This window comes from Thunnus albacares, chromosome 3 (assembly GCF_914725855.1).
Source record: "Thunnus albacares chromosome 3, fThuAlb1.1, whole genome shotgun sequence".
Lineage (NCBI taxonomy): Eukaryota > Metazoa > Chordata > Actinopteri > Scombriformes > Scombridae > Thunnus > Thunnus albacares.
Window position 1 is genome coordinate 34932584 of NC_058108.1, and position 25005 is coordinate 34957588.

Below are 25005 nucleotides of genomic sequence, written 5' to 3' on the forward strand. Positions count from 1 at the left end.
GAAAAATGTTGATCACTGTTTGTTGAATATAAAGCAGTGATTTGCTCATTAGCATAATTTATGTGGCCGTTAACTGTGTGTGTGTGTGTGTGTGTGTGTGTGTGTGTGTGTGTGTGTGTGTGTGTGTGTCAGCTGAAGACGAGGGAGCGACCCCGGTGAAGCGGCGGAGGGTGAGCAGCGACGACGACAGAGCCGGTGACGCAGCGGCATCGCTCTGCGTGGCCTCCACCTCTTCCTCCTCCTCCTCTTCTTCATCGGCCCTCCCGCCGTGCGGCGAGCCGAAGGCCGACCACCAGGAGGCGCTGACGCCCACCAGCACCTCAGACACGGAGACTCGCGACTCCTCCTCGCTGATCGACCCGGGCACCGAGCAGGACCCGCCCTCCCCTGACCCCGCCCCCGCCTCCACCGGGAACCTGGACTCCTCCCCTAAAGAGGAGAAGATGGAGGCCTCTTCATCGTCCTCCTCCTCCTTCTCCTCCTCCTCCTCCCTGCTGCAGGAGGCGGAGCCGGCGTTCGTGCAGGCGGAGGAGACTGAGCCGCCGCGACACGTGGCGCAGGCGGGTGAGGAAGAGGAGGCGGAGCAGCGAGAGGGGAGGCGGGGCGAGGCGGCGTCCGCTTCCTCAGAGGAGGTGAAGGAAGAGAAGGAGGCGGGCTCTAAGACCAGCGGCAGCTCGGCCCCGTCCCTCTCGGAGGACGCCGCCTTCCCATCAGCCCTCGGGCTGGTGGGGGAGGGGCCAGAGGGCTGCGGAGGCCACACCCCCTCCTCCCAGGTGTTCTCGAGTGCCGGTCCCCCACCTGACATGCTGGACATGCTGTACAGGACGGTGGAAGCCACCATCGCCATAGTTACCAAACTGTCCGTTAAAGGCCCTCCCTCTTCATGACATCATCAACTCATAGCCGCCATGAGATCTTTTACAAAAACTACTTTTTTTTTTTTTTCTCTCTCTCTCTTTTTGAAAATCTGAAATCTGCTCAGAGGAAAAAAACGTTTTCCTGTTTCAGTTTCTTCTTCTTCTTCTTCTTCTTCTTCTTCTTCTTCTTCTTCTGCTGTTTGTGTGCTGCTGTTCGTTGCCTTCTGCTGATGTTCAGTCGGTCGGTTTTCCAGCTTCAGTGGCTCCCGCCGTGTCGTTTTGCTCTATAAAACTCCGACTCCACGCACAGCCGACCCCCCCCTCGTTTGACAAGTAAAGAAAAACAGAAAAAGTCGTACAAGCTATAGCACATTTTTTTCAAAGGGCAAAAAAAGTTTGTTTGTTTTTTTTTTTTTTTTTTTTTTTTGTGTGTGTTTTATACTGATATAAATTTGTTTTGGAAAGTGATTTTATTTGTTTTAGGTTTGCTGTAACGGGGAAAGGTTTACAGAACTTTTGTCTCCTCTGTATGTAATTTAATTTTATTGCATTTTTACTGTGTATAAAAATGGTCGTCTCTGTGCCAGTTTTGTACTTTATGAACGAGGCAAAAGAAAGTTGCCTTGACTTTTTCTGTGGTTTAATTATCCAGAAACTAAGTTTACCTGTAAATTAAGAGAACCACAAGAAACTTGATTCTGTAAAGAATCCTCTCTAGTCATTGCCTGAAGGTGTATATGAAAACTATATAAATATATATATAAATATCTTTATATATATATGAATATATAAAAGCGGTGCTTTATTTGACTGTGGTTAAAATAAAGCCCCCATGTTGGACCAGTTGGAGCTTTTATTTTCTTTACTGAAGTACATTCCATAATCTATTGTTTATTTTCGCTTCTTCTGCTGTGTCATGATTTTCTTCTGATTTTATTTTAATAGAGAATAAATTAATAAAAACAGTTTTAATATGAAGAATTATGAACTGAAATCCATCTGGAGCTGTGAGGGTTTTTTCTTTTTTTTTTTTTTCTTTCCGTCTGTTCAGTGTTTGTTCTCTGAGGTTCACGTCTGTCGTACGGAAAGTAAAAACGGATCAATAATCCAGGTAAGTGTAACGTTTATAAGAACAGCATCAGTTTTTCTGTATTACACAATGATCAGCTGTTTTTATTAGTTTGATCCAGTTCAACTCTTCACATTTAGACATGAAAGTTTTCAACCAAACTTGGTATAAATATAAATAATAAATGACAGTGTAGTAAAACAGTTGTAATAATATAAAACATGTTATAATTGCTGACAAATATTGTACATTAATAAACTTATAACTACATTAGTGTTTAAACCATTTATTAAATGTTTGTATACTTCATATAAATACTTTAACTCCCCTGATTTAGCAAAGTGTAACCAAAAACTACTAAACTACTATTTATAACTTATTTTAAAGGTATCATTAAGACATAGATAGATGTTTGAAAAAGGCTCAAAATTTGTAAATCTCCGTATATTTCTGTCATATCAGAAAGTATTAAATGTAAAGCATTATGTGGAAACAGATGCAGGAAAACCAGGCAACACATTTAAAGTGTTTTAAATTATTTATTTATTTTCATTTTATTTTATTTTCAGTTTTCATGGTCATTGAGTTTAAGTTTAATCAAAATCAACATATTTTTTGATCTCTTTGACGTCGGGGTCAATCGCAATCATCACGAATGACAGCGAAATTAAACAAACTACAGAATTATAAATTCATTTATAATAGAGGAATGTATTCAATAGACTCATATGAGCTTCAGCAACTACAGGAAAGCAATAAATAAATAAGTATTTTGTCATTTAAACCAAACAGAATCAAGACAGGATTTAGAGAAACTCCTTCATGGCTTCATGTCCAGCGAGGCGGACCGCTTAAAGGACGAGTTCACGATTATTCAAGTGTGTCTTAAAACAACAGTCAGGAGCCCAAATGAACATTAAACCTGTTTTTCTTGCTGTAATCATTCCTCCTGTTCATACTGACCATTAGAAGATCCCTTCATAATGACCTTACAATGTAAATCCACAGTCCTCCTTCTGTGTAAAAAATGTATTTAAAAGTTTATCTGAAGCTAATATGAAGCTTCAGCGTCCAAATGAGTCAAATCAAGTAGATATCTTTCAATGTTAGTCTTTTTAGTGCCAAAGTCCCTCTTTTTGTTACTATACTTCCACCTGCAGCTCAACAGGGAAACACTGTCCGAGGAAACACAAAGAGGGAATTTGATGCTAAAAAGACTGTAAATGTGTCAGATATCCACTTGATATGACTAACTCAGACTGATGAAGCTGAATAGAAGCTTCACACAGACTTTTAATGCATTTTGGCCTCCATCACTTACAATGAAAGCACATTTGAAGGATCTTTTAACATCCAGTATGAACAGGAGGAATGATTACAGCGAGGAAAACCTCTTTCACTGTTACTATGGACACCTGACTGCTGGTTTAAGACACGCTTGAAAAGCTGTGAACTTGTCCTTTAAAATTTGGACCAATCCATCCAATAGTTGTCGAGATATTTCAATAAGAAACTACAAAGTCAACCTCATGGTGGCGCCAGAGGAAACATCAGAGGATCACCAAAGTCAGTAGAATACATCGTCTTAAAATTGCAAATATCTGAAAAAAAAATTGTGTCAATCCATCAAGTAGCTGCGGAGATATTTAACAGCTTTAGTGAAAACTTTGACCTGCTGTCAGAGGATCAAGTTATAACATATCCTGTAAACAATAATGCAGTAATTTTTCTGTTTTAGTATATTTAAAAACATAATATAAAACATAATTGATGCAAATGTCACCTCAATTTATTGTGGTGAAATTATCTTAGAAATGCACAATAAATGTAGAATGACATGCAAATTTCATGACAATCCATCCAACAGTTGAACCACGAACCGTCCTCTGGGGAACATGAATGTCTGTACAGAATGTTAAAGTAATTAATCCAATAGTTCAGATATTTGAGGCTGAACCAAAGTGGCTAAAAATCACTTAACATTTCTGATGTTCTTGAAGAATATAAATCTTTCCTTAAATTTACAGATTCATTAATTGATCCTAAATGAAAGTCTGTAATCGTGGCACTCTCAAACCTCCATACACTTTGGCTGAAAGCTGCTGCGTGTTGAGATTAAAGAGCGCAAGAATCAATGTCGCTGTCCCATACGTCACTGTGTCCACCCGGTTTGGATCTCACAGTGTCCGTCTTCACCGTCTGATCTTCAGACGTCTCTTTGACCGTCTTCTTCGGCTGTTCGTCCCCCTGAAACACAAATCACTCATCAATCATCAGCTCCGGTGTTTGATTTAAACACTTCGAATGAGATCTGAGTGAATTTCTTTTTACCTTTCCGATGGTTTCAGAAACATTCTTGGACCAGTTGCTGTTCCTGAAACATAACGAGGTGATTCTCCATTAAAATGAGCTTCACATTGCAAGAACTGTGATGCAGTTTGAAGAGTTTATCGAGAGGACTTACGTGTAACCTTCATCCTTTCTGTCCATGTCGAAACTCTCTTTGTCAGAATCCTGTTTTTCATTCCTCTTGAACCTGACAGAAAACACACATAATGACATATTAATGACATACTGAATCATAATCAAAGATCCTGGGAGACTCCTGTATATTGATTGTATTTATGTATTGGGACAGTGTACAGTTTTTAATGTAAAAGATGTTGATAGTGATATTTAGAGCTGAAACGATTGTTATAGCGTTACGTCGATCGACAGAAAATTAAACTGTAACTGAAATTTAACTGTAAAACAAGAGATTTAAGAAGCATTTTCATTATTATCTGACATTTTACAGACAAAATGATTAGTTTTGTACAATAGTATTTATCTTCCATGAACACAATGGGTCATTAATTACAAGGATAGAATAATAAAAAGTTTATTCGTTAGATCAATTTATTTCCTGTTTATTTTTATTTGTAAATATTCTGTATTTCTTTTATAATCTGCTCACTTATGTAATTACTTACATACTGCTGAGGTTTATTTTTGTGATTGATTCGATTTTTTTTCCCTACTTACTTTCTGTTATTTTACAAAACTAAATAAATAAAATTTATTAATAATAATAATAATATTAATAATACATTTTAATTTATGCACAACAACTTTAAAATTGTCCTCAAGAACAAAGTAAGAACAGAATCTGAATTCTGAAAACAAAAATGTGAATTTTGAGTAAAAAATCGTATACGTCGCTCTATCGTTCATCGTCTTAACGACAAACAGGAAACAGCTTTTCAACATAAAGCAGTAAATTGATTGTGGACACTTTAATGAACGATGTGGTGTGACTGTAAATTACAGGCCTAGCATTTCAAGATGAAACGTCTGATTTTTTTTGCGAAAAGTCATGTTCATACTTTGAAAATTACATTTTTTGTTCCATTTATGTACAAAAGTACATTTATTTTACATTTAAAAATTAGACATTTCAAATGAAACGGCAGAAAGTAAACAGGTAGTGCTCTATAAGTGGAACAGGACGTGATGTTTGGACATAGCCACGTAAATTAATTCAAAATTCTTGTATAAAAATTCAGATCGACAACATTCACAACATTCAACATTCGACATTTTTCAGTAGACTCAGATTAATGTCAAATAGCGCTGAAACAATTTGTTGATAAGCTGATAGTTGAGAGACATGAAACTTATTAAAAATAATTTTATGAGTAAATGATCAAAAAATATTTTTTCAAGCTTCTCATGGAAGAATTGGCTGATTTTACTTTGTTTTGAAGCTTTATAAACTGAATATCTTAACGAGTTTTCTTATATTTTTATGACATTTTAAAAACTAAAAAAAGCTTGATTAATAATTTTTAAAAAAACAAATAAAATTTACTCAAAAAACAATTTTTCATTACTCTCAGCTCTAATCATAGTGATATCTTTATTTGTCCTTATTGATCTTCCATACATCCTTCACTTACTTGTTGCATTTAATAGAACAATAAAAACACTTTGACTTTGAAGTGTTGCAGGTTTTGAAACACACAGAACCACCTGACGTTGTTGTTGTTTACAGTCTCTCATCTCACCTGATGATCAAGGTAACAGTAACAATCAATCCCAGAACGCTCAGGCCCAACAGGACGCCCAGAGCGATGACCACAGTCTGGTCGGAGCCGGCGCTTTGAGGCCTCCCCAGCACATCGAACTGAAGACCTTCTCCAAACACTTTGACAAGCTCCGCCCTCAACGCGGCTGATTCACTCTGCAGCTTCCTGTCGGATCAAACACAGTGATCAGAACTTCTTTTAAATCACTTCTTAAAACCCGTTTTTACAGACTTGCTTTTGTTTAATGTTATCATCTCTTTATTGTCTTTCTTTGCCTTTGGCCGCCATCTTTTTAAGGTCAGATCTGTTATTGTACTGCTTTTGCTTTGTCTGTCAAAGCACTTTGTAAACTTTGTTTTTAAAAGGTGCTATATAAATAAAGTTATTATATATTTAAGGAGTAATGTTATTAGTGTTAATTAGAAACTCACTGACATTTTGGAGGAAGAAAAGACACTAAACTATAACTGAAGATTCAAAAACAGAGTGACAAAGTTTCGGCAACCTGACAGACATAATAGAACTAATCCTGACAAGACTGGTTGATTAATCAACAACAACTTTGATAATCAAACATTTTAATCATTTATCGGGAACATTCTCTAGAAAAATCCAGCAATTTGAAGACATCGTTCAAACATCGAACTCTTACTCAGTGACATCCTCAAAGGAAACAGCCTCCCCTTCATCCACAGCGATGAAGCTGACCAGAGTCTCCACATCTGCTCTCAGCGTTCTGGACTCAGCCGCTCCTCCGTTAGAGCTGGATACCTCGATGATGTTCACAGTCCAGCCCAGAGCTTTCCCTAAAGACCTGAGAGACAGAAAAACTGGATTAAAACAACAAAAAGGAGAAAGAATAAATCTCAAACCAAACTTTATCATCAGTTAAACTCTTACTTCTCCAACTGTGGAACTTTTTTCTCCACAACGTTGGCAGGTTGGTTGAGGGAGATGGTCACCACGTCGCTGCTGCTCGCACTTCCCTGAACCTCCACCTGCGGGAAGAGGAGCGCCGTGTTCGGTACATTTATTTATTTCATTTCACTCATATTACTAAACAATTCTTTATTGGACTAAACACAAAATCCTAAGAACATCAAAATGCAAATAATGGAAATAAAGGCATTAAAAGCAACACGTTCATGTAATAAGATGCAAATTCAACATGAAACCAGCAACTGAACTAGAGTTGCAATGATTGGTCAAAAACATGTTTCTCTTCTTCTCCTTTCAGTTGGATGTTCTTCTTCTCTGTGCAGAGTTTGTTTTCACATTCATTTGCTGAAAGTTTTCTCTGAGCTCACCTTTAATCTGAGTTTAAGGGGGCGGGTCTACGAGCATGATTTGTGACATCACAGCTATTTTGAAGCCAATCCTGGTCCAGTATTCAATTTATACAAGTGTGATGTGGAAACTTGAAGCCTGTTATGCACAAACACTGAGACATCTTGTGTCCAGCAGGAAAACATTAGAAAAGAAATATTTTTACATAATATATTTATATTTTTTATATTTTTTAATGAGGGAGGAGGAGTAAATGCCAGTATGAAGGATTTTAAAGTGGTAATTAGTAGGGCTGTAGTCAACCAAAGAAAATCTTGGTCGACTGAAATCGTACATAATTTTGAACTAATAGATTAGTAGCGGGAAGGGGGGGGGGGGGATGTAACGGGACAGTGCAGAGTCACACATTTCACCGCGTCTGTTAAGCTAACCCATTGTTGCTAACTTTGGAGCTAACCTCCTTCACTTTTCCAACACCAGACGTGACTTTTTAGCATTTATTAACTGACACACTGTAGTCTGTACTGTACGTTTACTGTCAGACTGACAACTTACGACTAACCTTTACCTCTGCTCGACTCGCATCCACCGTCACTTCTCTGTCCCTCGCTCTTTCCCGCTCGCAACGCAAACATACTCCTTAACGGAGCCACGCGACCAGTGGTTTCCCAGGCAACGACACAGAGGTAGACTCACGTACCGAGCAGCGCTGCACAGAGACTCCTAAACGCTATTGATTTCCGAATGAAATGATATTTGGCGTTAGTTTTGACATTAAAAAAATATATTTTTGGCCTTGCGGGGGTTCTCGTTGTGTCATTACGGAGAAACACTGATTCGGTAAACGTTCAGTAACCGTTGAGAACAGTTAGACCCAGCAGTCTCCGTTAGGTTGGGCGAGTTCAAAGTTGTGAAAACAACGGGGGTGTTTTGAATACACCCCCGTTGTTTTCACAGGTAATTTGTTAGTCTGTCCCTCCCGCCGCAGGAAAAATAATGGATTAATCCTGGAAAGCTGTTGATGTAGCACTTTTCTCCTTATGAAAATAACACAGAGATTATTCGACCAATGAGAATCTGGTCAGACGAGAGCATATCGACTGACTAATCGACCAGCAGACTACAGCCCTAGTAATTATACGTCTTTTGTGGAAAAACCATATCAGAGACACATTATTGTTCCAAGCAGAGTGATTTTAAACGTCTTATAAAACATTTCTGGAGGGATCTTCAAGAAAAAATGTCCAAATTCTCTGATTCCAGCTTCTCAAATGTGAATATTTCCTGTTTTTTTAGTCCTCTGTGTGAGTAAACTGAATATCTTTGTGTTGTTGGACAAAACAAGACATTTTAGGTTGCATCTAGGGCCATTTGGGAAACAGTGATTGACGTTTTTCACCATTTTCAAACAACTAATCGATTAACCGAGAAAATAATCGACAGATAAATTGATAATGAAAATAATCTTTAGTTCTAGATCCAGGAAATATTAATTCATTTTATATTATATCAATTTGAGAAGCTGGAAACAGAATTTTTCTTTAAAAAATGACAAAAAAAAACTGATTGATTGATTAACACAAATAATTTGGGATTCATTTTCTGTTAATTGACTGATTGATTAATCATTGCAGCTTTATCTGTGACCACGTGATGTTCTACCAATTACAACATTTAAATGCTGCTATTGAGTTTTTAAAGCTTCAGTCTACAGTTTGGAGCTCTAAAGCGTTGATCAGAAGGTTAAATGCTCATATTCACGGCGAAGGACGTGAGATGTGTCATTTATTATTTTCTGTGTCTCTCAAAGCACAGAATCAAAAACAAGAAAGATTGTAAAAAATGTGCATTCTTTCTTATTTGTGTGAGATTTAATGGGCTTTTTTGTGGGGAAAAGAGGCTTTTTCTATTAAATTTACATATATTTATAAAAAAAAAAAAAAAAACATGCTTATTGTGACTAGTCTCGATTTTTGCTGTTGTATAAAAATAGTTTATCTAATAGCTCCTTGTCACTCACCTCCACCATGGCCGTAGCGTGAAGTCCTTCAGGGTCCGTGACCTTCACCTCCACTTTAGCCGTCTCTCCAGCCAGTCCCACCGCCGACACCACGAACACCAGACCCGAGGACGCCTCCACGTCAAAATAAGGACTCGCTGATGACAGACTGTAGACCAGCTGACCCTCATCACCAACATCAGAGTCTGACGCCTGGAGGGGCAGAGAGGAGGGTGGGACAAAGGTTTAAAAAAACCCAAAAAGATCTGGAAACGTTTGTCAAACTCTTTAGAAAATCTGCTGCTTCAAAAAAAAAAAAGTTAAAATGTTCAGTTTCATCATCCAAAATGACTTAACTCCATTAATCTGAAATAAAAAGTCGACCACAGCTGAAGTTTTCATCAACCTTCTGTTTTAATTCTCCTCTTTCTCTTTCAGTTTCTATAGTTCAACTTTTCATCAGCCACCCAGTCTGTTTTTTTATGTTACATTTTTAACATTTACAGGAATAAAAATCACACTAAATGTTAAACTTAAAGTCCCCCAATTTAGCATTTATAAGCAGTATCAAACATTTAATAGTAGTTGTAAGCAGATGTTAAAAAAAAAAAAAAAGATGACGTGTGTGTTTTCAAAGAATATTTTTGAAAAATACATTTGGGTTGCGACTTTAAGACCATGGGAAAATGTGGGTCCCAGGGTGAGACCAGTTGAAAACCCCTGATGTAGAATTTTTAGTCTCTGCCAGGTGAGTTTATGTCCTGAGAGGTGTTTGAAATGTGGTGGATGCAGAGTGAGGGTCTCTGGCACAACTTCACCTACTTCCAAGGTGCAACATTAATGAGTTTCTGTAGTGGTTTTTTAATACCTCTCATTTATGTGGATTTGTAGTGTTTTTTATGATATAATTTTTTATGATATATCTTTTATGATGGATTTTTTTAATGATGTATTATGATTTTTTATTTTTTACCACTTTTTAATTTTTATTTTTGTATTTTTTTTATTGTCTATCAGTTTATATTGTTGTACTATGCATCTTTCTGCTCCCTCTATACACAGCACTTTATAAAGCCTGTATGCCAGTTCTAATAGGCACATTTTTGGATGAACGAGTATCACCCCCTAGTTGCACCTTTCTAGTTAATGGACCAAATATGGCATCTATGTCCCTTCTTGGACAACGATTGGCCTGAAACCACATGACCATATATCCAACCCATCTTTGTAGAAGCCCCATTGGCTGATATATGTCTATTTGTATATGACTGGCTGTCTTTTATATTTTTTAAACTTTTTTTTATGTTTTTTTATTCCCAACTTATTTTATTTAAATGGTGTTTGTAATGTGTTTGATGATGACCCTGACGAAGGCCACAAACCGAAACGCGTCGGTCAACTAATAAAGTTGTTCCTTATACTACAAGTGTTACTGGAGTTACTGGAGTTCTCATCTTTCCAGTGACCGTTCAGGTAACCCTGACTATAATAGAAATGATCTGTTCCCTCCAGATCTGCTGCTGCTGACATATTAACTACATCACTCACAGTGTGAACGGCTCATGTAAACATGTAAACATACCTGCAAATGTCACTTCAGACATTTCATCATACAGTCTAACACTGGCAGCCTGCCAGCTGCTGTCAATCAAACACAGACACTGACACGCCCCCCAGCAGCTGTCAATCAAACACAGACACCGACACGCTCCCCAGCTGCTGTCAAACACAGACACCGACACGCCCCCCAGCTGCTGGTAATCAAACACAGACACCGACATGCCCCCCAGCAGCTGTCAATCAAACAGACACCGACACGCCCTCCAGCAGCTGTCAATCAAACACAGACACGCCCCCCCAGCAGCTGTCAATCAAACACAGACACTGACACGCCCCCCAGCAGCTGTCAATCAAACACAGACACCGACACGCCCCCCAGCAGCTGTCAAACACAGACACCGACACGCCCCCCAGCAGCTGTCAATCAAACACAGACACGCCCCTCCAGCTGACTGAGGCTAAAAGCAGCATTTCTAATATTTCCCCAAAGACTTTTTTCTTCTATTCTAATAATACAAAACTATTAACAAAACATTTAAAAAAACATTTTGACATTATTTTTGACAGCAAAGAAAGAACTTCTGAAACAGAACCTAAAGCCAAACAAACTTATTACATTTTTAAAATATTAAGGGAAGCTTGAAAGGAGGGATCTGGTAGAATTTGAGCCTTTTTATTGATGTCAGGTTTAATTATGTCTGCTGTGTGTCGTCCACAGTGTCGTTCGGCCCCTACCTGCCGTGCAGAGAGAACATCAAGCTGATGGGAGCCAAAAACAACATCCGACCTCCGAGACCAGAACTCAACATGTGTCTGCTGCCCTCGATGGTGGAGAGCAGCAAGGTACGTTCACCCGACGGCTGCAGCTCTGAACCCGTCACCTCTCTACTACCTAATCCAAGCTTCTGCAGGCTTCCAACTCTGCGTTTGTCTCAATCTCTCAGGGTAAAGACGAGGTGTACGACCGCATGCTGCTGGATTACTTCCTGTCCTACCACCAGTTCATCCACCTGCTGTGTCGCGTCGCCATCAACTGCGAGAAATTCACAGACACGCTCGTCAAACTAAGTACGCATCATTTCAAACATGTTTCATTTGCATACATTTATGTAAGCAACTGTCAAAAAAGCAAATATATAAGATGTAGAACATTGAGAAACAAGACTATACTTAAAACATTGTGTGTATTTTCCCTTTTCCTTAATATTTTTTCTCCCTGACACTCTGTATTTGTCTCTCAGGTGTGTTGATAGCGTATGAAGGACTTCCTCTTCACCTCGCTCTCTTCCCCAAACTGTGGACGGAGCTCTGTCAGTCACAGGTACTTTTACATTATTGTTCTTTCAACTCATTTGGATACTTTAACACAAGACAAACGAATCAAAACTGCAGTTGTAGACAGACTAACTGCACACGTTCAGAGTCGGTTTGGTTTTTCTCTCCTCTTTCAGTCTGTTCTGGCTAAAACGTGCGTGAAGCTGCTGTGTGAGGATCCGGCCTTCAGCGAGTACATCAAGTGCATCCTGATGGACGAGAGGACGTTCCTCAACAACAACATGGCCTACTCCTTCCTCACCTGCTTCCTGCACAAGGTACACAATCATAAACCTGACATTTTCTTTTTTTTCTCCTGTTATACAAGCGTATGTAACATCTATGAACGCAGGTTTAGATAAGCCGTCTCACTCTGTGTGTGTGTGTGTGTGTGTGTGTGTGTGTGTGTGTGTGTGTGTGTGTGTGTGTGTGTGTGTGTTTAGGTCCAGGTGTTGTCTGGTCCCAGCTGCTCCAACCTGATTGGTGTTTTGGTGACGAACCTGCTGAGTGAACAGAGCAGCCTGCAGCCTGAACTGGCCGCTCACCGGCTGGAGCTCAGCAAGACCAGCGGCCTGCTCAACGCCGTACGAACACACACATTAAAAAAAAAAACCCTGAACCCCAGAACAACTGCTCATGTTTTCCAGATGTTTTCAGTATTTCTCTCTCTCTCTCTCTCTCTCTCTCTCTCTCTCTCTCTCTCTCTCTCTCTCTCTCTCTCTCTCTCTCTCTCTCTCAGGACTTGAGGGCGTTGGTGTTGCTGCTGTCCGTCCAGCCGCCGCAGGTCGTCGACCCCGCCCTCTGCCCCGCCCTGCAGGAGCTGCTGGGTCGCTGTCGTGTTTGTGTCCAGCAGCGCAGCGCTCTGGAGCTGGAGGCCAAGGACCACAAGGCCAAAGGTACAACACACACACACACACACACACACACACACACAGTTTCTAAACTGCTCAGCGTCCATCTGATGCATGCTGGGATACCGAACACACACTTTATGTTAAATAGCTTTGCTCTGTCAGAGGTGCATAGTGTTTTACATGCTCTTAAAGGGCCAGTGCACCAAATTAAGCAAAATAAACATATTTTCTCACCTCGCTCCAGCAGTACGAGGGCTGCCACTTTTAATTTGAAAAGCAAAATACTGTTTGAACGTGAGAAATAATGGTGATTCAGGGTATGAGTACAACAGGAGCCTAACGTGTACCATCACTCGATCTATTTCATATCGTTAATGAACGGATCAATATTCATCCTTCACTCGTTCTTTCTACCACAGAAACATGTTGACTTCATGTTCTGCAGATGATCCAGTTAGTTTCTGTTAAAAGATGTTGCTGCAGAGTTTTTCTACAACGTTAAAAATATAAACAAAATGATACATTACAGGACTGCAACTGATAATCATTTTCATTATTGATTAATCTGTTCTTTTCTTGATTCATCGATTAGCTGTTTGGTCCTTAAAATGTCAGAAAATGATGAAAAATGTTGATCACTGTTTGTTGAATATAAAGCAGTGATTTGCTCATTAGCATAATTTATGTGGCCGTTAACTGTGTGTGTGTGTGTGTGTGTGTGTGTGTGTGTGTGTGTGTGTGTGTGTGTGTGTCAGCTGAAGACGAGGGAGCGACCCCGGTGAAGCGGCGGAGGGTGAGCAGCGACGACGACAGAGCCGGTGACGCAGCGGCATCGCTCTGCGTGGCCTCCACCTCTTCCTCCTCCTCCTCTTCTTCATCGGCCCTCCCGCCGTGCGGCGAGCCGAAGGCCGACCACCAGGAGGCGCTGACGCCCACCAGCACCTCAGACACGGAGACTCGCGACTCCTCCTCGCTGATCGACCCGGGCACCGAGCAGGACCCGCCCTCCCCTGACCCCGCCCCCGCCTCCACCGGGAACCTGGACTCCTCCCCTAAAGAGGAGAAGATGGAGGCCTCTTCATCGTCCTCCTCCTCCTTCTCCTCCTCCTCCTCCCTGCTGCAGGAGGCGGAGCCGGCGTTCGTGCAGGCGGAGGAGACTGAGCCGCCGCGACACGTGGCGCAGGCGGGTGAGGAAGAGGAGGCGGAGCAGCGAGAGGGGAGGCGGGGCGAGGCGGCGTCCGCTTCCTCAGAGGAGGTGAAGGAAGAGAAGGAGGCGGGCTCTAAGACCAGCGGCAGCTCGGCCCCGTCCCTCTCGGAGGACGCCGCCTTCCCATCAGCCCTCGGGCTGGTGGGGGAGGGGCCAGAGGGCTGCGGAGGCCACACCCCCTCCTCCCAGGTGTTCTCGAGTGCCGGTCCCCCACCTGACATGCTGGACATGCTGTACAGGACGGTGGAAGCCACCATCGCCATAGTTACCAAACTGTCCGTTAAAGGCCCTCCCTCTTCATGACATCATCAACTCATAGCCGCCATGAGATCTTTTACAAAAACTACTTTTTTTTTTTTTTCTCTCTCTCTCTTTTTGAAAATCTGAAATCTGCTCAGAGGAAAAAAACGTTTTCCTGTTTCAGTTTCTTCTTCTTCTTCTTCTTCTTCTTCTTCTTCTTCTTCTTCTGCTGTTTGTGTGCTGCTGTTCGTTGCCTTCTGCTGATGTTCAGTCGGTCGGTTTTCCAGCTTCAGTGGCTCCCGCCGTGTCGTTTTGCTCTATAAAACTCCGACTCCACGCACAGCCGACCCCCCCCTCGTTTGACAAGTAAAGAAAAACAGAAAAAGTCGTACAAGCTATAGCACATTTTTTTCAAAGGGCAAAAAAAGTTTGTTTGTTTTTTTTTTTTTTTTTTTTTTTTGTGTGTGTTTTATACTGATATAAATTTGTTTTGGAAAGTGATTTTATTTGTTTTAGGTTTGCTGTAACGGGGAAAGGTTTACAGAACTTTTGTCTCCTCTGTATGTAATTTAATTTTATTGCATTTTTACTGTGTATAAAAATGGTCGTCTCTGTGCCAGTTTTGTACTTTATGAACGAGGCAAAAGAAAGTTGCCTTGACTTTTTCTGTGGTTTAATTATCCAGAAACTAAGTTTACCTGTAAATTAAGAGAACCACAAGAAACTTGATTCTGTAAAGAATCCTCTCTAGTCATTGCCTGAAGGTGTATATGAAAACTATATAAATATATATATAAATATCTTTATATATATATGAATATATAAAAGCGGTGCTTTATTTGACTGTGGTTAAAATAAAGCCCCCATGTTGGACCAGTTGGAGCTTTTATTTTCTTTACTGAAGTACATTCCATAATCTATTGTTTATTTTCGCTTCTTCTGCTGTGTCATGATTTTCTTCTGATTTTATTTTAATAGAGAATAAATTAATAAAAACAGTTTTAATATGAAGAATTATGAACTGAAATCCATCTGGAGCTGTGAGGGTTTTTTCTTTTTTTTTTTTTTCTTTCCGTCTGTTCAGTGTTTGTTCTCTGAGGTTCACGTCTGTCGTACGGAAAGTAAAAACGGATCAATAATCCAGGTAAGTGTAACGTTTATAAGAACAGCATCAGTTTTTCTGTATTACACAATGATCAGCTGTTTTTATTAGTTTGATCCAGTTCAACTCTTCACATTTAGACATGAAAGTTTTCAACCAAACTTGGTATAAATATAAATAATAAATGACAGTGTAGTAAAACAGTTGTAATAATATAAAACATGTTATAATTGCTGACAAATATTGTACATTAATAAACTTATAACTACATTAGTGTTTAAACCATTTATTAAATGTTTGTATACTTCATATAAATACTTTAACTCCCCTGATTTAGCAAAGTGTAACCAAAAACTACTAAACTACTATTTATAACTTATTTTAAAGGTATCATTAAGACATAGATAGATGTTTGAAAAAGGCTCAAAATTTGTAAATCTCCGTATATTTCTGTCATATCAGAAAGTATTAAATGTAAAGCATTATGTGGAAACAGATGCAGGAAAACCAGGCAACACATTTAAAGTGTTTTAAATTATTTATTTATTTTCATTTTATTTTATTTTCAGTTTTCATGGTCATTGAGTTTAAGTTTAATCAAAATCAACATATTTTTTGATCTCTTTGACGTCGGGGTCAATCGCAATCATCACGAATGACAGCGAAATTAAACAAACTACAGAATTATAAATTCATTTATAATAGAGGAATGTATTCAATAGACTCATATGAGCTTCAGCAACTACAGGAAAGCAATAAATAAATAAGTATTTTGTCATTTAAACCAAACAGAATCAAGACAGGATTTAGAGAAACTCCTTCATGGCTTCATGTCCAGCGAGGCGGACCGCTTAAAGGACGAGTTCACGATTATTCAAGTGTGTCTTAAAACAACAGTCAGGAGCCCAAATGAACATTAAACCTGTTTTTCTTGCTGTAATCATTCCTCCTGTTCATACTGACCATTAGAAGATCCCTTCATAATGACCTTACAATGTAAATCCACAGTCCTCCTTCTGTGTAAAAAATGTATTTAAAAGTTTATCTGAAGCTAATATGAAGCTTCAGCGTCCAAATGAGTCAAATCAAGTAGATATCTTTCAATGTTAGTCTTTTTAGTGCCAAAGTCCCTCTTTTTGTTACTATACTTCCACCTGCAGCTCAACAGGGAAACACTGTCCGAGGAAACACAAAGAGGGAATTTGATGCTAAAAAGACTGTAAATGTGTCAGATATCCACTTGATATGACTAACTCAGACTGATGAAGCTGAATAGAAGCTTCACACAGACTTTTAATGCATTTTGGCCTCCATCACTTACAATGAAAGCACATTTGAAGGATCTTTTAACATCCAGTATGAACAGGAGGAATGATTACAGCGAGGAAAACCTCTTTCACTGTTACTATGGACACCTGACTGCTGGTTTAAGACACGCTTGAAAAGCTGTGAACTTGTCCTTTAAAATTTGGACCAATCCATCCAATAGTTGTCGAGATATTTCAATAAGAAACTACAAAGTCAACCTCATGGTGGCGCCAGAGGAAACATCAGAGGATCACCAAAGTCAGTAGAATACATCGTCTTAAAATTGCAAATATCTGAAAAAAAAATTGTGTCAATCCATCAAGTAGCTGCGGAGATATTTAACAGCTTTAGTGAAAACTTTGACCTGCTGTCAGAGGATCAAGTTATAACATATCCTGTAAACAATAATGCAGTAATTTTTCTGTTTTAGTATATTTAAAAACATAATATAAAACATAATTGATGCAAATGTCACCTCAATTTATTGTGGTGAAATTATCTTAGAAATGCACAATAAATGTAGAATGACATGCAAATTTCATGACAATCCATCCAACAGTTGAACCACGAACCGTCCTCTGGGGAACATGAATGTCTGTACAGAATGTTAAAGTAATTAATCCAATAGTTCAGATATTTGAGGCTGAACCAAAGTGGCTAAAAATCACTTAACATTTCTGATGTTCTTGAAGAATATAAATCTTTCCTTAAATTTACAGATTCATTAATTGATCCTAAATGAAAGTCTGTAATCGTGGCACTCTCAAACCTCCATACACTTTGGCTGAAAGCTGCTGCGTGTTGAGATTAAAGAGCGCAAGAATCAATGTCGCTGTCCCATACGTCACTGTGTCCACCCGGTTTGGATCTCACAGTGTCCGTCTTCACCGTCTGATCTTCAGACGTCTCTTTGACCGTCTTCTTCGGCTGTTCGTCCCCCTGAAACACAAATCACTCATCAATCATCAGCTCCGGTGTTTGATTTAAACACTTCGAATGAGATCTGAGTGAATTTCTTTTTACCTTTCCGATGGTTTCAGAAACATTCTTGGACCAGTTGCTGTTCCTGAAACATAACGAGGTGATTCTCCATTAAAATGAGCTTCACATTGCAAGAACTGTGATGCAGTTTGAAGAGTTTATCGAGAGGACTTACGTGTAACCTTCATCCTTTCTGTCCATGTCGAAACTCTCTTTGTCAGAATCCTGTTTTTCATTCCTCTTGAACCTGACAGAAAACACACATAATGACATATTAATGACATACTGAATCATAATCAAAGATCCTGGGAGACTCCTGTATATTGATTGTATTTATGTATTGGGACAGTGTACAGTTTTTAATGTAAAAGATGTTGATAGTGATATTTAGAGCTGAAACGATTGTTATAGCGTTACGTCGATCGACAGAAAATTAAACTGTAACTGAAATTTAACTGTAAAACAAGAGATTTAAGAAGCATTTTCATTATTATCTGACATTTTACAGACAAAATGATTAGTTTTGTACAATAGTATTTATCTTCCATGAACACAATGGGTCATTAATTACAAGGATAGAATAATAAAAAGTTTATTCGTTAGATCAATTTATTTCCTGTTTATTTTTATTTGTAAATATTCTGTATTTCTTTTATAATCTGCTCACTTATGTAATTACTTACATACTGCTGAGGTTTATTTTTGTGATTGATTCGATTTTTTTTCCCTACTTACTTTCTGTTATTTTACAAAACTAAATAAATAAAATTTATTAATAATAATAATAATATTAATAATACATTTTAATTTATGCACAACAACTTTAAAATTGTCCTCAAGAACAAAGTAAGAACAGAATCTGAATTCTGAAAACAAAAATGTGAATTTTGAGTAAAAAATCGTATACGTCGCTCTATCGTTCATCGTCTTAACGACAAACAGGAAACAGCTTTTCAACATAAAGCAGTAAATTGATTGTGGACACTTTAATGAACGATGTGGTGTGACTGTAAATTACAGGCCTAGCATTTCAAGATGAAACGTCTGATTTTTTTTGCGAAAAGTCATGTTCATACTTTGAAAATTACATTTTTTGTTCCATTTATGTACAAAAGTACATTTATTTTACATTTAAAAATTAGACATTTCAAATGAAACGGCAGAAAGTAAACAGGTAGTGCTCTATAAGTGGAACAGGACGTGATGTTTGGACATAGCCACGTAAATTAATTCAAAATTCTTGTATAAAAATTCAGATCGACAACATTCACAACATTCAACATTCGACATTTTTCAGTAGACTCAGATTAATGTCAAATAGCGCTGAAACAATTTGTTGATAAGCTGATAGTTGAGAGACATGAAACTTATTAAAAATAATTTTATGAGTAAATGATCAAAAAATATTTTTTCAAGCTTCTCATGGAAGAATTGGCTGATTTTACTTTGTTTTGAAGCTTTATAAACTGAATATCTTAACGAGTTTTCTTATATTTTTATGACATTTTAAAAACTAAAAAAAGCTTGATTAATAATTTTTAAAAAAACAAATAAAATTTACTCAAAAAACAATTTTTCATTACTCTCAGCTCTAATCATAGTGATATCTTTATTTGTCCTTATTGATCTTCCATACATCCTTCACTTACTTGTTGCATTTAATAGAACAATAAAAACACTTTGACTTTGAAGTGTTGCAGGTTTTGAAACACACAGAACCACCTGACGTTGTTGTTGTTTACAGTCTCTCATCTCACCTGATGATCAAGGTAACAGTAACAATCAATCCCAGAACGCTCAGGCCCAACAGGACGCCCAGAGCGATGACCACAGTCTGGTCGGAGCCGGCGCTTTGAGGCCTCCCCAGCACATCGAACTGAAGACCTTCTCCAAACACTTTGACAAGCTCCGCCCTCAACGCGGCTGATTCACTCTGCAGCTTCCTGTCGGATCAAACACAGTGATCAGAACTTCTTTTAAATCACTTCTTAAAACCCGTTTTTACAGACTTGCTTTTGTTTAATGTTATCATCTCTTTATTGTCTTTCTTTGCCTTTGGCCGCCATCTTTTTAAGGTCAGATCTGTTATTGTACTGCTTTTGCTTTGTCTGTCAAAGCACTTTGTAAACTTTGTTTTTAAAAGGTGCTATATAAATAAAGTTATTATATATTTAAGGAGTAATGTTATTAGTGTTAATTAGAAACTCACTGACATTTTGGAGGAAGAAAAGACACTAAACTATAACTGAAGATTCAAAAACAGAGTGACAAAGTTTCGGCAACCTGACAGACATAATAGAACTAATCCTGACAAGACTGGTTGATTAATCAACAACAACTTTGATAATCAAACATTTTAATCATTTATCGGGAACATTCTCTAGAAAAATCCAGCAATTTGAAGACATCGTTCAAACATCGAACTCTTACTCAGTGACATCCTCAAAGGAAACAGCCTCCCCTTCATCCACAGCGATGAAGCTGACCAGAGTCTCCACATCTGCTCTCAGCGTTCTGGACTCAGCCGCTCCTCCGTTAGAGCTGGATACCTCGATGATGTTCACAGTCCAGCCCAGAGCTTTCCCTAAAGACCTGAGAGACAGAAAAACTGGATTAAAACAACAAAAAGGAGAAAGAATAAATCTCAAACCAAACTTTATCATCAGTTAAACTCTTACTTCTCCAACTGTGGAACTTTTTTCTCCACAACGTTGGCAGGTTGGTTGAGGGAGATGGTCACCACGTCGCTGCTGCTCGCACTTCCCTGAACCTCCACCTGCGGGAAGAGGAGCGCCGTGTTCGGTACATTTATTTATTTCATTTCACTCATATTACTAAACAATTCTTTATTGGACTAAACACAAAATCCTAAGAACATCAAAATGCAAATAATGGAAATAAAGGCATTAAAAGCAACACGTTCATGTAATAAGATGCAAATTCAACATGAAACCAGCAACTGAACTAGAGTTGCAATGATTGGTCAAAAACATGTTTCTCTTCTTCTCCTTTCAGTTGGATGTTCTTCTTCTCTGTGCAGAGTTTGTTTTCACATTCATTTGCTGAAAGTTTTCTCTGAGCTCACCTTTAATCTGAGTTTAAGGGGGCGGGTCTACGAGCATGATTTGTGACATCACAGCTATTTTGAAGCCAATCCTGGTCCAGTATTCAATTTATACAAGTGTGATGTGGAAACTTGAAGCCTGTTATGCACAAACACTGAGACATCTTGTGTCCAGCAGGAAAACATTAGAAAAGAAATATTTTTACATAATATATTTATATTTTTTATATTTTTTAATGAGGGAGGAGGAGTAAATGCCAGTATGAAGGATTTTAAAGTGGTAATTAGTAGGGCTGTAGTCAACCAAAGAAAATCTTGGTCGACTGAAATCGTACATAATTTTGAACTAATAGATTAGTAGCGGGAAGGGGGGGGGGGGGGGGATGTAACGGGACAGTGCAGAGTCACACATTTCACCGCGTCTGTTAAGCTAACCCATTGTTGCTAACTTTGGAGCTAACCTCCTTCACTTTTCCAACACCAGACGTGACTTTTTAGCATTTATTAACTGACACACTGTAGTCTGTACTGTACGTTTACTGTCAGACTGACAACTTACGACTAACCTTTACCTCTGCTCGACTCGCATCCACCGTCACTTCTCTGTCCCTCGCTCTTTCCCGCTCGCAACGCAAACATACTCCTTAACGGAGCCACGCGACCAGTGGTTTCCCAGGCAACGACACAGAGGTAGACTCACGTACCGAGCAGCGCTGCACAGAGACTCCTAAACGCTATTGATTTCCGAATGAAATGATATTTGGCGTTAGTTTTGACATTAAAAAAATATATTTTTGGCCTTGCGGGGGTTCTCGTTGTGTCATTACGGAGAAACACTGATTCGGTAAACGTTCAGTAACCGTTGAGAACAGTTAGACCCAGCAGTCTCCGTTAGGTTGGGCGAGTTCAAAGTTGTGAAAACAACGGGGGTGTTTTGAATACACCCCCGTTGTTTTCACAGGTAATTTGTTAGTCTGTCCCTCCCGCCGCAGGAAAAATAATGGATTAATCCTGGAAAGCTGTTGATGTAGCACTTTTCTCCTTATGAAAATAACACAGAGATTATTCGACCAATGAGAATCTGGTCAGACGAGAGCATATCGACTGACTAATCGACCAGCAGACTACAGCCCTAGTAATTATACGTCTTTTGTGGAAAAACCATATCAGAGACACATTATTGTTCCAAGCAGAGTGATTTTAAACGTCTTATAAAACATTTCTGGAGGGATCTTCAAGAAAAAATGTCCAAATTCTCTGATTCCAGCTTCTCAAATGTGAATATTTCCTGTTTTTTTAGTCCTCTGTGTGAGTAAACTGAATATCTTTGTGTTGTTGGACAAAACAAGACATTTTAGGTTGCATCTAGGGCCATTTGGGAAACAGTGATTGACGTTTTTCACCATTTTCAAACAACTAATCGATTAACCGAGAAAATAATCGACAGATAAATTGATAATGAAAATAATCTTTAGTTCTAGATCCAGGAAATATTAATTCATTTTATATTATATCAATTTGAGAAGCTGGAAACAGAATTTTTCTTTAAAAAATGACAAAAAAAAACTGATTGATTGATTAACACAAATAATTTGGGATTCATTTTCTGTTAATTGACTGATTGATTAATCATTGCAGCTTTATCTGTGACCACGTGATGTTCTACCAATTACAACATTTAAATGCTGCTATTGAGTTTTTAAAGCTTCAGTCTACAGTTTGGAGCTCTAAAGCGTTGATCAGAAGGTTAAATGCTCATATTCACGGCGAAGGACGTGAGATGTGTCATTTATTATTTTCTGTGTCTCTCAAAGCACAGAATCAAAAACAAGAAAGATTGTAAAAAATGTGCATTCTTTCTTATTTGTGTGAGATTTAATGGGCTTTTTTGTGGGGAAAAGAGGCTTTTTCTATTAAATTTACATATATTTATAAAAAAAAAAAAAAAAACATGCTTATTGTGACTAGTCTCGATTTTTGCTGTTGTATAAAAATAGTTTATCTAATAGCTCCTTGTCACTCACCTCCACCATGGCCGTAGCGTGAAGTCCTTCAGGGTCCGTGACCTTCACCTCCACTTTAGCCGTCTCTCCAGCCAGTCCCACCGCCGACACCACGAACACCAGACCCGAGGACGCCTCCACGTCAAAATAAGGACTCGCTGATGACAGACTGTAGACCAGCTGACCCTCATCACCAACATCAGAGTCTGACGCCTGGAGGGGCAGAGAGGAGGGTGGGACAAAGGTTTAAAAAAACCCAAAAAGATCTGGAAACGTTTGTCAAACTCTTTAGAAAATCTGCTGCTTCAAAAAAAAAAAAGTTAAAATGTTCAGTTTCATCATCCAAAATGACTTAACTCCATTAATCTGAAATAAAAAGTCGACCACAGCTGAAGTTTTCATCAACCTTCTGTTTTAATTCTCCTCTTTCTCTTTCAGTTTCTATAGTTCAACTTTTCATCAGCCACCCAGTCTGTTTTTTTATGTTACATTTTTAACATTTACAGGAATAAAAATCACACTAAATGTTAAACTTAAAGTCCCCCAATTTAGCATTTATAAGCAGTATCAAACATTTAATAGTAGTTGTAAGCAGATGTTAAAAAAAAAAAAAAAGATGACGTGTGTGTTTTCAAAGAATATTTTTGAAAAATACATTTGGGTTGCGACTTTAAGACCATGGGAAAATGTGGGTCCCAGGGTGAGACCAGTTGAAAACCCCTGATGTAGAATTTTTAGTCTCTGCCAGGTGAGTTTATGTCCTGAGAGGTGTTTGAAATGTGGTGGATGCAGAGTGAGGGTCTCTGGCACAACTTCACCTACTTCCAAGGTGCAACATTAATGAGTTTCTGTAGTGGTTTTTTAATACCTCTCATTTATGTGGATTTGTAGTGTTTTTTATGATATAATTTTTTATGATATATCTTTTATGATGGATTTTTTTAATGATGTATTATGATTTTTTATTTTTTACCACTTTTTAATTTTTATTTTTGTATTTTTTTTATTGTCTATCAGTTTATATTGTTGTACTATGCATCTTTCTGCTCCCTCTATACACAGCACTTTATAAAGCCTGTATGCCAGTTCTAATAGGCACATTTTTGGATGAACGAGTATCACCCCCTAGTTGCACCTTTCTAGTTAATGGACCAAATATGGCATCTATGTCCCTTCTTGGACAACGATTGGCCTGAAACCACATGACCATATATCCAACCCATCTTTGTAGAAGCCCCATTGGCTGATATATGTCTATTTGTATATGACTGGCTGTCTTTTATATTTTTTAAACTTTTTTTTATGTTTTTTTATTCCCAACTTATTTTATTTAAATGGTGTTTGTAATGTGTTTGATGATGACCCTGACGAAGGCCACAAACCGAAACGCGTCGGTCAACTAATAAAGTTGTTCCTTATACTACAAGTGTTACTGGAGTTACTGGAGTTCTCATCTTTCCAGTGACCGTTCAGGTAACCCTGACTATAATAGAAATGATCTGTTCCCTCCAGATCTGCTGCTGCTGACATATTAACTACATCACTCACAGTGTGAACGGCTCATGTAAACATGTAAACATACCTGCAAATGTCACTTCAGACATTTCATCATACAGTCTAACACTGGCAGCCTGCCAGCTGCTGTCAATCAAACACAGACACTGACACGCCCCCCAGCAGCTGTCAATCAAACACAGACACCGACACGCTCCCCAGCTGCTGTCAAACACAGACACCGACACGCCCCCCAGCTGCTGGTAATCAAACACAGACACCGACATGCCCCCCAGCAGCTGTCAATCAAACAGACACCGACACGCCCTCCAGCAGCTGTCAATCAAACACAGACACGCCCCCCCAGCAGCTGTCAATCAAACACAGACACTGACACGCCCCCCAGCAGCTGTCAATCAAACACAGACACCGACACGCCCCCCAGCAGCTGTCAAACACAGACACCGACACGCCCCCCAGCAGCTGTCAATCAAACACAGACACGCCCCTCCAGCTGACTGAGGCTAAAAGCAGCATTTCTAATATTTCCCCAAAGACTTTTTTCTTCTATTCTAATAATACAAAACTATTAACAAAAC

At 38.8% G+C, this 25005-nt stretch overlaps 5 protein-coding genes across 7 annotated transcripts in view; 2 read left to right on the forward strand and 3 right to left on the reverse strand.

Moving 5' to 3' along the window:
• The window catches only part of usp34 (ubiquitin specific peptidase 34), a 79077-nt gene extending 77830 nt beyond the window's left edge, over positions 1-1247 (forward strand). For all 3 annotated transcript variants that reach the window (XM_044341627.1, XM_044341635.1, XM_044341646.1), the window contains exon 78: positions 133-1247. In XM_044341627.1, coding sequence (XP_044197562.1) covers positions 133-887 — 755 coding nt within the window. In that variant the 3' untranslated portion in view covers positions 888-1247. The remainder of the gene's footprint in view (positions 1-132) is intronic.
• ifngr1 (interferon gamma receptor 1) overlaps positions 1-25005 on the reverse strand; it is a 467767-nt gene that overhangs the window by 236117 nt on the left and 206645 nt on the right. The gene's annotated exons all lie outside the window — the stretch shown is intronic.
• LOC122973954 lies at positions 3425-9512 on the reverse strand. Its single transcript, XM_044341776.1, has 7 exons — positions 9301-9512; positions 6894-6991; positions 6646-6807; positions 5973-6158; positions 4391-4462; positions 4258-4300; positions 3425-4173 (listed from the first exon to the last, which is right to left on the reverse strand). Exons 1-7 carry the CDS (start codon positions 9307-9309, stop codon positions 4042-4044), a joined length of 702 nt encoding a protein of 233 aa, XP_044197711.1. The 5' UTR covers positions 9310-9512; the 3' UTR covers positions 3425-4041.
• LOC122973903 (ubiquitin carboxyl-terminal hydrolase 34-like) lies at positions 11521-14877 on the forward strand. The gene is made up of 7 exons (XM_044341707.1): positions 11521-11682; positions 11784-11907; positions 12081-12160; positions 12291-12431; positions 12597-12737; positions 12893-13049; positions 13763-14877. Exons 1-7 carry the CDS (start codon positions 11602-11604, stop codon positions 14515-14517), a joined length of 1479 nt encoding a protein of 492 aa, XP_044197642.1. The 5' UTR covers positions 11521-11601; the 3' UTR covers positions 14518-14877.
• On the reverse strand, positions 17055-23145 carry LOC122973967. The gene is made up of 7 exons (XM_044341782.1): positions 22934-23145; positions 20524-20621; positions 20276-20437; positions 19603-19788; positions 18021-18092; positions 17888-17930; positions 17055-17803 (listed from the first exon to the last, which is right to left on the reverse strand). The coding sequence occupies exons 1-7, from the start codon at positions 22940-22942 to the stop codon at positions 17672-17674; spliced, it is 702 nt and encodes a 233-aa protein (XP_044197717.1). The 5' UTR covers positions 22943-23145; the 3' UTR covers positions 17055-17671.

Bases quoted from the DNA above. Each gene is read 5' to 3' on its own strand.
- LOC122973954 (XM_044341776.1), bottom strand. The intron at 6,159-6,645 runs GTAAGAGTTCGA...TTGATCCGACAG, and splicing joins TCCTTTGAGGATGTCACTGA to GAAGCTGCAGAGTGAATCAG. The intron at 4,463-5,972 runs GTGAGATGAGAG...GTTTTCTGTCAG, and splicing joins ACTGTTACCTTGATCATCAG to GTTCAAGAGGAATGAAAAAC.
- LOC122973903 (XM_044341707.1), top strand. From the start codon at position 11,602: ATGGGAGCCAAAAACAACATCCGACCTCCGAGACCAGAACTCAACATG. The intron at 11,683-11,783 runs GTACGTTCACCC...TCAATCTCTCAG, and splicing joins CGATGGTGGAGAGCAGCAAG to GGTAAAGACGAGGTGTACGA. The intron at 13,050-13,762 runs GTACAACACACA...TGTGTGTGTCAG, and splicing joins CAAGGACCACAAGGCCAAAG to CTGAAGACGAGGGAGCGACC.
- LOC122973967 (XM_044341782.1), bottom strand. The intron at 19,789-20,275 runs GTAAGAGTTCGA...TTGATCCGACAG, and splicing joins TCCTTTGAGGATGTCACTGA to GAAGCTGCAGAGTGAATCAG. The intron at 17,931-18,020 runs GTAAGTCCTCTC...GTTATGTTTCAG, and splicing joins AGAAAGGATGAAGGTTACAC to GAACAGCAACTGGTCCAAGA.